This window comes from Pyrgilauda ruficollis, unplaced genomic scaffold (genome assembly GCF_017590135.1).
Source record: "Pyrgilauda ruficollis isolate IOZ18807 unplaced genomic scaffold, ASM1759013v1 scaffold24, whole genome shotgun sequence".
NCBI classification, from domain to species: Eukaryota; Metazoa; Chordata; class Aves; order Passeriformes; family Passeridae; genus Pyrgilauda; species Pyrgilauda ruficollis.
Window position 1 is genome coordinate 10,591,566 of NW_024523648.1, and position 15,288 is coordinate 10,606,853.

General features: G+C 39.2%; 2 protein-coding genes across 2 annotated transcripts in view; both read right to left on the minus strand.

Annotated features, from left to right (window-relative positions):
- The window catches only part of TFB1M (transcription factor B1, mitochondrial), a 27,345-nt gene extending 23,278 nt beyond the window's left edge, over positions 1-4,067 (minus strand). Inside the window, exons 1-3 of the mRNA XM_041469952.1 lie at positions 4,025-4,067; positions 3,231-3,388; positions 1,576-1,727 (exon numbers count right to left, since the gene is read on the minus strand). Of these exons, the coding sequence (XP_041325886.1) occupies positions 1,576-1,727; positions 3,231-3,363 (285 nt within the window). The 5' untranslated portion in view covers positions 3,364-3,388; positions 4,025-4,067. The remainder of the gene's footprint in view (positions 1-1,575; positions 1,728-3,230; positions 3,389-4,024) is intronic.
- A 5,308-nt stretch (positions 4,068-9,375) lies between these two features.
- Positions 9,376-15,288, minus strand: part of NOX3 (NADPH oxidase 3) — a 51,990-nt gene continuing 46,077 nt past the window's right edge. Inside the window, exon 13 of the mRNA XM_041470034.1 lies at positions 9,376-9,442. Coding sequence (XP_041325968.1) covers positions 9,376-9,442 — 67 coding nt within the window. The remainder of the gene's footprint in view (positions 9,443-15,288) is intronic.

Genomic DNA, 15,288 nt, shown 5'->3' on the forward strand with positions numbered 1-15,288 from the left:
TTCAGCTTTGCAGTAAAGAATATCCTCACTTCAGTTTTGTGAGAGACCACAGCTTGAAAAACAGTTAATGAAAAATGCTGTATGCTTTACATCAGTGATTTTAAAAGTATCTAGTAATAGCCCCCAGTTGTTATTTTCATCTCTGACGTTTCCCCTTATTCAAATCTCAACCATTTTATAAGCATGAGTTTTGATACTTTGCTTTGGAAACCAGAAAAATTATTACAACCCATATTATTAGAAAAGAAAGATTCACTGTTATGTATCTTGTTTGTATGGAAAAAAAGCAATACCAAATTGAACACTAATGGCTGCAACACATTTCTTGCTCATTCACATCCGCTGTTACTGAGTTATACCACCTCTATGTTCAATAACCTCATTCAGACATTCACTTCTACTCTGAGGAGATTGGCAATTAAAAATAATGACTAGCATTATGTCACTTGAACAGTAAAGATAATTACATACCAAAAGCTCATTTTAGATGCTGAGAAGTATACTTTTATTCAGATAAAACTGTTGCAGAGGACGCATTTTGGAAGATCAGAAAAAAAACATCCAAGTACTTAAAAAGCTCTCTTAACTAAAACAAGTGCCATTTAACCTCAAATTCTCTCCAGTCCCAAACCAGTTCTCAAAAATCTAAAACATAAATACAGATTGCCCCCATTCAAGTAAAAGCATGGTTTCACATTTCATAAGATGAATATGGCATATTATACGTTATTAATGGCTAATCCCACAAAGAATAATTACATGAACATTCAGTTTCAGGGTATGAGCTGTTTCATTCATACCTTACATTATTTTTATCATATAAAGAAACAGTAGCAGTTCTCAAGTGAACTGCTTATTTATTTTCACTGCTGATTTACTGAAAAAGACACACAATTTAATGAAAGCCCTTTGAATTGCTTTGAGATTGCTTTGACATAAGAAAACAGTAAAATTTTAAGATTTTTGGATTATATTTTTCTTGCTGGATTTATACAGCCAAATTCCACAAACATCCAGCAACACAAGTAGATAGCGTTTGAAAATGGCACAATGACTTGTGAACTGATACCAACTTTAAAAGAAAGGAAGAAAAGCTTAAGAATGTTTTTTTGAAAATGTAAAATAGATGCTTGCTTTATTCTTCTCTACTTGGATGTTAGTCCACATTGACTGTATTAACTGGAGATATGCCTTCCCAACTTTATAAAGCATAATTATTAGGATTAAAATGAAGACCATACATAAGGACATTACATACAGCCTTCAAATTATGATTTCACCAGCATGATGAACGCACCTGAAATGTCTCAGCCTGAAAAAAACCCAGCAAAACCAATAAGACTTGCCAGTAACTCATTTGCAGGATAAGGTCCTAAAGGGCCTATGAGAAAGCAGGAATAATGAATTGCCATACTGTGTATCTTCAAGCAAATTATAGCCCTGGTTTCTGCCACAGAACCAAACCTATTTTCAGTTCTGAGATTCCAACAAGACACCTGGAATCTCTCTAAGTTCTCAGAATGTTCTTATTCAATGCTGTGGTTATATGTACACAAATTATTCTCCAGTTGGTACCTGCAATCCTGGAATAAATCGAGCATCTTTTTCAATTAAAAGGAGTTGTTCAACACCAGCACTGAGAATGGATCTGGTAATTCCTCCTGGCCCAGGGCCCACCTCGCAAACATGGGCATTCTTCAGCTCACCAGCCTGTTTCACTATCTTGTCTGCAAGACACAAAGAACATACTAAGCCTTTATTTTCCGGGAGATTCAGCTCACCAAGATAACCTCATTGTTTACTGTTACACCAGCACAAGCATGCTTATCTCAGAACAGACATAAACAGTGACACATCCCAGTTAAATCATCACGCGCCTGCCAGACTGCACAGAATTCAGATTTGTTCCATACTACAAGATATATTGAGCTATTTAAAAAAAATAAAAAAGCTACTTTTAGTTTTATGTCTTTAGTATTTATTGTGCTCATTACAGAATCAAATAAAAAGAGAATATTACTCATCTGTACACTAGCAGTACTATTGTGCTGGAAACAAGCACTTGTGTCCAACATCCTAAAGTCTCACTACTTGTCCTTATAAAGGTATTTCACTACAGCACCTCTATTTCAAGGCAATTTAAGAAAGATACAGTAAATCTTTGAAGATTATATTATGCACAGAGCAATTTTATGAGGGACAAACTGGACTAAATGAAGAGCTGGAATACAAGCAACTGGTAGCTATAGAAAACAGGGCAGTTGGAGGGTGAGGAAGGAATACCCATATGTAAGTGAAACGATACAACATTAGGAAGTATTATAGAGACGAAAGAAGACACATTAAGGACTAGAAAATTTAGCTAATGAAATGAAGGGATCCTTGGGAAGCATGGAGAGAAGACCCCGACAGAAATTATGCTGCTCACTCCATGATCTCTTACGTTTGCAATAAAAAATATCCGAAGACCTGTGTACCTGTAAAGTTTTACTAACGGCATGCAGAAATCTGTACTCCAGGGTAGGAGTCTGGTTGTTCAGGAAGTGGAACTGAGTTTCATGTTCTGAATTTTTATCAGTCTGATTCATCAAAATCACATCATTAGCTACATGAAACGGCACTGCATATCTAAATGCAAAATCTAGCCACCGCTGTGCCAGTGAAGACACCCAGCCCTGACTGACAGAACAGTGCCAGCTCTGTCACCCACTGCTGACACAAAGCTGGAAAAAAATCAATTGCTCAGAACAATGCAACTGCTTCAAACCAGCTACATTTCTGATAAACTGAGACAAATGACTCTCCTATCCACAGCACATAGCAAAACTCTAAACTGCCCGATGTGTCACATAATTTCTACAATAGAGAACAATCTGAAGAAAATGCTAATTTTTAAGTCAAACTTATAAACCAAAATAATACCCAAGTACTACTCTGGTATAGATTTTTTGCATTTCAGTCAATAACCCATATTTTATATAGGAATATCATTTCTATGTAAGAAAAATTGCACTTCAATTTATTTATTAAGAAACCTATTTTTGAGAAGTAAAAGTAATTAACCTAACGTAAAACTACTGTTAAAAGAGATCTTTATTATTTATAATTGAGCTGGCATTACTCTGACAAATGATACCATGCAAACATCTTCTTAGCTATACTCTGGATTCTGACAAAAACTGGGATACATGTCCTATGTTAGGTAAAAATATTAGAATAAAATATTTAACCTGTCAATCGCAAATCCAGTAGAAAGTTCTGGGAAAGCTGCTTCAGTGCTTTAAGGCGAAAGAGTTTAATAATCTCTCCAATAGTTGGCAGGGGAGGCAGACGGAAAGCTGCCACCTTTCCTGGAGCAGCCATAACACAAAACTCTCATCCCTTCCTCCTAGAGAGACACCAAAAAAATTATTCTATTACAAACAACGAATTAAAATTAATACCAAAAACACTACTAAGCTTACAAGCCAAGGCGTGATCTACAAATCACTATAGGAGGACTAAACCCCACAACATCACTACTTTGACTTCTGGGTGCAGTGTTTATGAAAGGCATTAATTCGGGTATTTGGGCAAGTCCATTTTGCAGATCTGCCAAAGCCTCAGGTAAAACCAAGCCCTCTCATAAATACTCGACGTCAATCTTTCATTACTTTACAGTCAGTAAGCAGAATGACCTCACGGCACCATGTAAACACACAACGTCTTTAATTCACGCGTGCCTAAGAAAGGCCGGAACAGCTCCGCCCGCCGCCCGACTGCGCAGGCGCACACGCCGTCAGGGCGGGCCCAGCGCGGGGGCGGGGCAGCGCGCTGCCGCCGCACGCAGCGGGCTGGGCCAGGCCGGGAGCGGCCCGCCGCCGCCGCCTCCGCACACGCTTTCTCTCTGCCCGGCTCTCCCAGCGGAAAGGGGCGCTCGGAGCGGTGTCCCGGCAGCGCCGCGGCTCCTCACGGGGCGCAGCGGGCGCCAACCCGGAAGAGAAATGGGCGCGGCGCCGCGCATGCGGCTGCCCCAGCGCCTTACCTGGGTGTGCGTGGGCGAGGCGGGGCCGCGCGTGCTACCCGGCATGCGCAGTGGGAGTCGAGGGCGGGGCTCGGCGCTGAGGGGGAATAGGAAATTAGCAATGGAGAAGCAGATTTAATAATAGTGTTCATATGCGTAATTACATTATGTAAGTGCGTGTGCTTACATATATTTGCAGGTGTATTTATATCTAGGGATGTATTCGTCAGGCGTTTTCTTGTTTCGTTCGGGCTGAGATACACTGGTGCCGCCAAAAGCCATTTTGGCAGAGCATTTCTGATCTATCTTCTGTCACAGTGGGTTAAGGAAGTTCCCTTCTCCACAGCACTTTTAAACAAGTATTTGATTTTAAGGTTCTTTTTCAATTTTGCCTGTAATATTCTTTGTTATTATGACTCCAAGAATGTTAAGAAGGTGTTTCCTGGAAGCTAGACTGTCACTAAAAAGCCAGAGATAATAAAGGATATTTCTAGGTAGATGCAAAGAAATAAGGGCGTTAAAGGCTTTGCAGAACGTAATTTCTCACTCAGGAGAAATAATGGGAGTAATTCTAAATAGTTTTCTACGTTAGGCATAGCTTCTACCACCAATAGCCTGCTCCAGTTAAATAATAGCAGCAGATGTTGTAATGCGTATTACTGCTGTCCTGTGAAGAAGCAAATGAAGAAGCCTCTGTGCAAAGAAGGCTGATGCCACCAATAGCCTGCTCCAGTTAAATAATAGCAGCAGATGTTGTAATGCGTATTACTGCTGTCCTGTGAAGAAGCAAATGGAAGAAGGCTGATACACAATATTTGCACCAATATCTGTTTACAGCTGTGGGTTCAGCCTTGAGATCAATAAACTTTATTACATTTGAAACCTGTGTGTGTGAGATAAACAATACGTGTATGAAGAACTGGGAAAAGGTGGTGTCAATAGGAGAGAGAAAATAATAGGAAGAACCATGTTTACACAGAAGTGGAAATGGATCTAATTACTCAGTCATTAAAAATACAGGGAACTTTGCAATTGACATCAGTAAGAAAAGGATCTGGCCTAGGGTTTACTTGCATACAATGGAATACTGAAATAAACTCTCATGGTCCTAGTCTTATCTGAAACACTGAAGTTTTGAGTCTGTGAGGTATAAAGTATCATTTTTGATATATATTATTTGAATTTAAAGTCATTATAAATTAAATATAAAATGTAAGCTCCACCTGTTGGTGAAAATGTGGGATTTCAAATTATACTTGCTCTTAGCTCTATGTTTAGCTCACTTCCATAAGGGCTTTACAAGAAATTGATATAATGGTGATTTTTCTGCTTAAAATCTGGAGAAATATGAAGAATATGGGCTGCATCTCAGGAGAAGCAAGTATGAGAATGGCATGGGATCAAGCAGCTTTATGACCAGCTGAGGCATCCTGTTTTAGCTCCCAAGGCTGTTTTAGTTCTCAAGCAAAACAAGATGCCAATTGAAGTTTCTCTCTATGTAGAAAAAGTCACATCAGAACATTGTTTTAATAATGCATTTCGTACTTGATTGTCACCAAGGCTGAACTTTTTCATCTCACAACCTCAAATGTCCTCAGTCTTTGTATACAAGTGTTTGTCTCACATGTTAAAAGTACATGCTTTTTCTTGATTAGATGCACTTTTCTAGGTTATTTCATGTGGTCATAACTTACTGTAATAACAAAGTATAATAGATGTAGTTGAATGAAATCCAATAATCTTTGCTAATACTTTCACCTGTATAAACTTTTTGGTAGAAAAATTGTTTGCTAAAATAACAAATCCAGTTTACAGCTGGAATGTTTTCAGACCGCGTTGCTGATCCATCGCAATATTGGATCGGTCAGACTTCTGCAAGGAATTTTTTGTGTGCAATCATCCTATTCTATACGCTGTTGTTATTAGTATTATTGCTGTTATGGTTTGTTTTCCATATTTAATTGCTGTTTTTCCAGTAAATTATTATCTCAAAACATAATCTCTGCCTTTTGTCCCTTTCTTATTTGAGGAGGGTGGGGGCAATGGAAATGGCTGATTGGAGCTTAATTTTTTTGGCTGGTTTTAAACCACAACAACTGGTCATTTCTAGAAGGTGTCTCCAGCTAAGTTTTGCATATTATGCAAGAGGAAAAGTGAGCCTTCCAAGCTTTCATCTCTTTATTCTCCTTATTCCAGCCCTTTCATGCAAGTTAGAAGAGAACTTCCTTATGATGGTCCTAACAGAGTTCACAAAAGAGATGTGAGAGAAGGAAGCTGGAAGGAATTTGTCCATTCCTGTGAATGCCTGCCACCCACCCTGGGACTCTCCAGTCTCTTTGTCCTTTGATGTGCTGGAGTTGTCCCCCGAAAATATTTCTGATTACTTACCACAAAGGTACCAATGTAACAACAAGGGATTACGAGCACCACAATCAAGGCAGTCCTTAAATATGCAGAAAGAGGATGGAATATGGAGAGCACTTGTATAAATAGCAATAATAAAACTTTAATGACCTCCCAGACTTTGGACAAGTCCATTTTTATACTGGAACCTGGCCCAACAATCTACTAGAGAAGTTCTTAATCTATTTTCTTTCATTCCTCCAGGGTTAAAGCAGTTGGAAAAAAATCATAAACAAAATAATGCAGAATTTTGGAGTGCTGGAAAAATGTTTCATTTTGGGAATGGCAGCGATCCACCATCTGCTTATTTCATCATTCGATTGTGTCTTAACCTTACATGCAGAGCCTGTAATTTTGAAGCCGATGAAACGTTCACCACATATTCCACCGATCAGGTGGATGCCAGAGAAAGCTAAACTGAGCATCTGAAGAAGCTCAGGGTTAGGTTCTGAGATCAGTTTTGCAGACACTATCATGAGATCAATTGGAGTTCTTCTCTTGGCTACAGCTTCAGTTCAGGTTCACCTGCCAGCATTGCAAGGGTTGAAACCAAAGTTGTGCCTGTAATGATGAAAAAGCATGTTCACCAGTGGGAAGTTAATTTTACAGACTTGCTGAGCTCATTCATAGATGCTAATTATTTACTGGTCCTATGTTCAGGTTTTTAAAATAACTCCCTCTGAAAGCAAGTGCAGCCTTACTGAGCTAAATGTTTTGTTGCTTGGGAATATTGTTACTAGTTTTACATTATGGCATCTTGTTGTGAAAAACAGACTCCACACCATGCTCTTGAAGTGCAACACTCCACTCAATTCTGAGACAGAAAAATATATTTGACAGTTATTTCATATCAAGTTAAGGTAAATAAGATAACAAGATGTAAATGCCCAGATTATATTGTAAAATGATAAGGAAATGTAGCACCCAAAAGGGTTTAGAGGCAGAAAATCTTGTATTTTTCACCCTGCTGGAAATATTTTCGTACCACAAGGCCTCTATTCTTCAGCTGGCTCTCAAAGACACTGTTTTCTATTGTTTGTTAAAATAAAATGTTTATTTTTTCTGTTGCACTACCTCATAAGGATCTTAAATAGATGATAGGAGCCCGTTGCACCAGGCACTGTACAAACAAATACAGTGACTGCACTCTCTCAGCAAGGCTTTTGTGACCAAATAAAATATTGAAGAAAATAAATAGCAAATGGGAAGAAGTTTAGGGAATATAACAGCAGAGAGATGTACATTTGTGTAGTCACAGTAATTTTAGGAGCCATGAGCTGCAAAAAAAGTACAAAACTGTTATGAAAGCTCTTCAGTATTAACTCTGTACAGGCTCTGTAATATGTTTTCTTGCTCTTTGACAGTGGAGGCAATACATTTTAGATGTTTTGCTCACTTCAATATTTATACTCAGTGTAAAATAAATCTGAATATTACTTCAGCTATTTTTTCTGGTAGAGCCAAGTAATTCAGTTGTGAAGGAAATCTTCCTTCTTATGTCAGTCTACCACTGTGGGTTTGTCAGGCCACATTTTGACCAGGAACAGTGTTTTTTTGTTACCATTTCAATAATGTTGTGTAGCAAAAGCTAAACATTCAAAGAATAAAGACTTCACGTTAACAAAAAATCTGGCAGAAATTTCTGTCCAGACTGCTGAGTTCTTTCCCAACATAACTCAGAAAGTACAAAGATCCACGGCTTTCTGTACTGTCATAGCAGATGGCTAAAAATCATTATATTTATTTTAAAGTATTAGAATTTATTGTACTGCTCAGTTCTTCTGATGTGCCTTTTTATTTGTGAGCCACTTAACTCAGTCACATTGTAAAGCTCTAGCTGTAGCCATCCACACTAGAAAGTTTATTTCTACTTGACAATTTTGACTTTCACTTGATCATGCCCTTTTAGGTGGTAGGGCATTTATAAGAAATACCAGTTAATGCAAATTTTGGGTTAAAATTTGGGGAATGTCAGGAATGATGAGAATCAAGACTGGTCTCATTTACATTATCTACTGACTTCTGTAGAAATGGGGTTTTTCACCCTTGCAAGTAGGACTTAAAAACAAAACCACAGACAGTACTGCCAGCAGCTGCCCTTTTCATCCATTTATCATTGGGAATTTTAAAGCATTGTGAAACATTGGTATTTCAGTGAGCTTGGTCTTGTTCACCCAACATCCAAGTGTCTGTGTTGGAGAATGCTCCCTTGAGGATAACAGTTGTTTGAATCCTAATTAGGTGCTCTGAGAGTCCAGTTTTAAGCATTAAGTATCCCCAAGTTAAAAATATGGAAAGCTTTGTCACTTGCAACAGCTCCCATGAAGATATTCATTAAAAATACAACATACCACTTCAATTGGAACCCAGACTTTTGTACTCTGATCATATTATGCTCTTCTTAAACCCACCCATGGACTAGGAGTGGAACAGACCCATGTATGTCCCCCACGAGGGGAGATCACAAAACAGACTATGTCCCTGGTTTTCCTTTCCTGCTGCCACAGGTGTTTTGCAGGACAGTTTAAAAACATATGTTTACCTCATCTGGATCACTGAACAACATGTTAGATTAGATGAGGTCGTTGAACTCCTCATCTTCCTTGCATGTGTCAGGCAAGTCAGCTGCTGTCTGATCCCTCAGAAATAAGCAATACCCTTTATAAGTGCCTTATAGCTGTGGTAGATTGTTTATGGTCCCAGAAAATGTGACATGAAAAAAGATGACAGGGAGGAAACCTTTTAGCCTCAGTTCTCCAGTTTCTGTATTTCAAGTCCAGAGGTGGGATTTGGGTCTGGGATCTTGAGCATGAAAGGATTTCTGTCTTCAGTATGTGGGAAGGCGATTTATAAAATGCAAAAGGCAGAAAATTCGGGACATGAATGTTAGGCCAAGCTCTGTGACCACTGGGTGCCACTCTTGTTCCATGGCGAGTGAGCTGCTGTGTCTTTAACAAGGACCAAAAAGTTTACTGACTCGACTGAATGTCCTTACGTTGAGTCAGGCTGCCAGAATACGAATGCCATGTATTCTGCCTAGAAGAAATAAAAAGCAGAAGGTCAATGATAGACGCTTGCAGTAAGCAAGAAAGGAAGATTCAGTAAGCAAAATCCAAGCAGTAAAACCTGGAAGTTCAGGTCTGCTGAACAAGGTACCACTTGTAAGGGTAGGTTGTTAATCATAGTTGCGAGCTCCTAAGACGTCAATGTCAGAATTTGTATATTCCTAAGAAAAGGGTGAAGAAACTGATTTAAAAATCTGTTTTTAAAATTAAATAATTAACAGATTTTAAGTCAGCTTTTTTGCATCTAACACAGCTGGCAAGATAAAACGTAGCACCTCTTTTTGATCCATTCTATGGATCTAAAACAGAACCTATTTCTATCATTAGGATGCTGTAACAACCACAGCATTCTGATAGTTCTTTTCTAAGGGGACAGACCACCACCACTGCTGTAGTACTGAGTATGGAAGGGTAAAGCTAACTGCAATGATTTCTCTGTCCAGACTAAGAGAAGGGCTAAACAGAAAAAAAAAAAAAAAAAATCATGAGCAAGACATTGCTCCCCTAATCAACAGTGTGAGGTTTTTAAATAAATGTGTTTTTCTGAGGCTTTACCTGGCATAAATTGCTACAGTTCTGTTAAAGTTGTGGTGACAGCACTGATTCCTAAAAGGTGTGAATACTCTTTAATTCTTTTATGTCTTGTTATTTTGATTTGATTTTAAATCAAAATAGTCTAATGTCTTCAAAAATGCAGTGATGAACTGCTCACTTCCAGATATATTCTGTCACACTGTGATCTGAAAATGGAGGTGGATTGAGATGGATTTCTTTCTGGCTCTTCACTTGTGAAATTCTTGTTTGAAATTTATTTGGAGCCACACCTCCTCTTGGACTGCTAATGAATGCATATGTTTAGCCCTGTGTATTAAGTACAGACTATTTAATGTTGTATTCAAATCTTAGAATGGATTTTTTTTGTACTGTAGTTACACCCAAAGGCCCCCAGCTGAACTCTAGCGCATCAAAAATTGTAGTAGCACAGCAGAAGATGTGACCTCTGTCAGGGAGACCTTGCCATGTGAGTGCAAAAGAATAGTTGGAAGTGGATGCTGACAGATTAAGAGAATAAGAAGGTATGGAGTTAGCACTGGTCAGCATGACAAGCTGTGGTCTCAGGAAGGCAGCTTTTTTCCTATAGAATCACAAAAGAAGGGTACAGTGACAGAACTCTGCTGATGTTTACAGGAAGGGCAGAGGGGAAGAAACATCAAGGTGCTTCTTTGAAACATGGGCTGCTCTCATGAGCCATGGCCTCTCATAATGACTAAGTTTCCAGGAGGCAGTCTCAGAAATGTTTGTACAGAGGCCAGTGAATGTGAGTTTGTGGCATATGTTGCAATATAAAAGGCGAAGCAGTGGAAGATGTAAAGAGAGGAGGGATTAGGCCAAAGCAAGAGGGAGGGAGGTGTGTCTTGAAGGATGGATATGACAAGTGGTGCAAATATATTTATAAAAGCCAGAGGGAAGGTTGTTTAATTTCACAAAATATGAAGAGTTGAGAATTGGATTAGCTGTATTCATGAAAAAGTAACTTAGAGATTTTGTGGAGACAGATCTGCAAAACAAAGGTTGGAGATGAGGCCCAATTAGATGTCCAAGGTGATAATGATAATCTGATTATATGAGTAGATGATCAGAAAAAAGTATTGCCAAGAGAAAAAATTTTAAAGAGGTTTTTGTCCAGGCCATACTATCCCAGGCCTCATTCTGGGCACAGAGGTTCCGCACACTGGAAGCTTTAGCTCTTGCTCCCCGGTCTGCTAAGAGTAAAGTGAAATCACTTGCAAAAGACCCCATATATTTGATAGCAGAAAGAATTTGGAAAGCATTTGAAGGAAAGGAGGAGTTTACTAGGACTGAAGCTGTAAAATGAGGAGCATATGAAAGCTTGGATCTGGCTGTGATTTAGAAGGACAGCTGCGTATTGGAGAAGATCCAGCCAAGACTGAAGGTTTATTGCTCTAAGTACCTTGGAAATGTTGGTTTTGTTGTCAAATAAAAGACCTTAAACAGGAATTAAAATCAACAGGAGCCCAGGACATAGTTTTACCTGGGTAAGTAGCTTATATTTGGTATGAGAGAAATGGAAACTACTTGTGATTAAACACACAGTAACTAGTCTGCACAGGGTCTAAATACCTTTGTATACATTACTGAAGCCTGCAGTCAATTACGTGACACTGCTGGGAAAGAAGTCCTTAGAGACTTGAGGAGATCTTTGTCCTAGGACTCAGCTTGCGAGGTGGTGTATCAAGATATATGTCTGAATGTCAATAATATCAACGTACCTCATCTGCAAGTTCCACCTAGTCATATCAGCATGATGTGGAACAGATACAGCTGATTTAGGGGCTAGAAAGGCATTTAATGTAACTTTTATTTTTCAGGAATAATAGAGCTTGCCAATATCCATTCATTAACTCCAGGCTGTTTTTTTTAACGACTATTCTCCATGTCTCTTGCATTGTATGAGTCCAAGTATCAGAGTGGGTCAAATTTAGCTACTTCTTTTTTTATTACCTTTCTAGTAATCAGTACAAAATGCAGATACTACAAGCTAAAACAATTGGTACTTTTCAAATATCTTGAAAAAACTATATTCTGCAACTGTTTCTTGATTTTCTTTGATAACTACCTCACAAAGTCTTTTCTTACTCTAAGGCAGTGTGTATATTAATTATTTCATATAGTTAGAAAGGCACTCAGCTGACATGGTTATAAGCACATCTGACAATGTCTTATCCTTAGCCATCATTTCCTCTTTGAGAGGAGGTAAGCTTCCTCTTTGAGATCTATAATAGGTTTTCTCTGAGGAGTCCCATATTTGAATGGCTAAGGTTAGTTTGGTCAGCACAACCTTGAATTTAACACATCTTCCTTGTTTTCCAAAGTTACTGTAGATTATCATGGCCCCATTTCCCCACTAGACAAATGACATTTCCAGCTTATACAGTGACCTTGGTATTTCAAATGAGACATGACAATTACTGACACTAGAGTGTTGTTTTTCATCAGAGAGCAAAAATCTTATTTTTGGTAAGTAGCTCAACACTGAATTACACCATTGAGAATACTGTGTGGGATGGAGGTTATTGGCAAAGGCTCCAGCTCTGTGTAACTTCTCCATCAGACTGAGTATAAATCAGATTACATTTTTACTTTTGGTCCCTGTTTTTTTTCTCTGCAGGTACAATATTCCCTAGTGCTACTTCATGTATAATTTTGAAAAGGCAGAAACTCACATAAATCTCCCTGAGACTTGTAAAATTGCAAACAGGAAATACAGCAATGTCTTTATAGTATCACAGAATCGTTTAGGTTGGAAGGAAACTGTTGAGATAATCTAGACCTGTGTTTCAGTTTGTGTCCTTTTCCTCTTGCCCTGACACTAGGAACTGCTGAGAAGAGTCTGTATCTCGTTTTCTTCATTTTCTCTCATCAGGTGCTAAAGACAGATAAGATCTCTCTGAGCCTTTTCTTCTCCAGGCTCTTTCGGCCTGTTCTCTCATGCTCCAGATCAATAATTATTTTAGTGGTCCTGTGCTGGATTCAGTGTGGTAAGTCTGTATCTGCCCCATTCTGGGTAGCGCAGCCCTGGACCCACCACTCAAGATGTGTCTCACCTGGTGCTGAGTAGAGGGGAAGGATCACCTCTCTCAACCTGCTCTTCTGAATGCTGGCCCAGAGGCTATTGCAGTTGAATGGTCCTGTTTTAACTGAATCAAGACCTGGTGTTTGGAAGTTCTGATCACCTCATTCTCTGCTATTCTCAGGACATCTGCCTTTTACTGGGATTCCTATAGGGAATAAACTGGCATCTTGTTTGCGGGTCAGCTGTAGAGTGAACTAAGAAATGTGAACTAAGCTCTTGGAATTTTGCCTGCCCCAGAAACACAGGTGGTTTCCAAGCCAACCTGAAGAGACTTCCAGGATACACCACGGTCCTCCATTCTGGACTTGATTTTCATTGTTTTGAACTGGTAGAAGGAAAGTACATTTTCTTCTAGGCAGCTGCACAAGTGCACATAACTTGATTTGTTGATCCATAACAGACAGGCTCTAGGTAGACTTTCTCAAGTCTAAGCCTACATGCAGTAGGGTCACAGCTGTTATCACCATCACTTTATCTGGCTTCAGTATCAGAGTTCTGACTTGTATGCTACCTCTGTACTTCCACTGTAGTTCTAGAAGCTCTCCATCAACCTTTGAGATACAGTTATGAGGATCCATAGACATTAGTTTTTGACTGCTCACAGCAAAATCAGTTAAGAACCTCCCCCTTCTGCCAAGGTGGTCACCTCTCCTAAATAATTTCTGTTATCTACCATGATTCCCAGTATGTACGGACAGAGAAAACTAGATCCACCTCAGAAGGAGGGGCAGCCTAGAAGTTCAAGAGGAGTTGACAAACAGAAGAGCTCAAGACTTTAGGATTTTGACTCCTTTGGTTGTTTTGAAGCCCAACTCAAAATTCCTATCAGTTTTCTACATGTTATGCAAATTTTGCAGAACTAAAGGCATTGCCAGAAGCAAAACTTTCCGTTGTGTGACACCGGATAGAAAGCTATTTCAAAATCAATGATTCACCAGGGGAACACATTTCTGAGTGAGCTGTACAAACTCCTGAGCTGCAGTGATGATGTTGTCCTGAATATGAGTCTGAAAAGGCTGTTCCCTGCTTAAATTACCAGTAGACATCTGCAATCACTTTTCTACAGCCAGGCATGGCACCTCTATGTCCTGTGCTGTGCAGAAAAACAACTCATTTACATCTGGGACGTTTATGAGCCTCAGAGATCACTCTGAAACATCTGTAAAAGAGCTGCTGCCATGTTAACACTCCCTCTCTTTGTGTGACATACCTGAAAAAGAATTATTGCTAGGGCCTCCAGCTACTGTACAGCCTATTGCAGCTCATGTTGCCCTACCTCCCATTCTGCCATTGAGCAAGGCCTTGTTGTCCATGTTTGCTCCAGTAAGGGACTGATCTTCATCTCTTCTGATTATGACAGAGGATTGCCAAAGCCATACCAGTTTGAATCTCTTAAGCTGGCTCAGTTGGCATGTCACAACAAATGCAAACACCAGGAAGCAGACAATAATCCTACAAGGCAGCCTGAGTAAGATTTCCAGCTACTCCTGGTAGAAGGAAGAACTATGCTTCAATGAACATTGGTCTCTAGAAATGCTGTGCCCCCTCTTGCACTTCCTCTGTCTCTCCCTTTGATTTGACATCTTCCCAATTACAGTGTGCTGGTTACCAACACTGCAAAAGCCCTCATGCCTTTGACATGGCTTAGTATTGAAAATACGAATCTATATATGTCACATATTTATGTCACATGGATGCCTGCATCGTATTGAAAGTCAATGTGATTTAGTCTCTTAACTCAATTCCTTTTGAAATGTTACCTTTGATGATCCCATGCATTTGATGAAAAATCCAGTTCTAAATATAATTTTGATGTAGTTGATAACCTAGACAACTAAATGTTATGATTTTCAGCAGCTGTAGCATCATTTAGAGACATTAGCAGATGTGGTTTTTATAGCTGTATTCATCCGATCATCTTCTCCTAGCCTAAACACACACTGAAATCTTACTCTTGTCTATTTCACAAAGCAAAGTATCCAAACAAGAGCATCGAGGAATGCAAACGAAACATAAAGGCTTGTGAAAGCACAGTCATGGACAATGTACTGAGTTAAAGTCATGTTGCTAAGTGTGAAAATATCTTGCAAATACTGTAGATTCATAGTTGTTTTCAGAATGGCCTATGCTTTTTCCTACTCCTAAGGTGAAGGGGTCTGCCT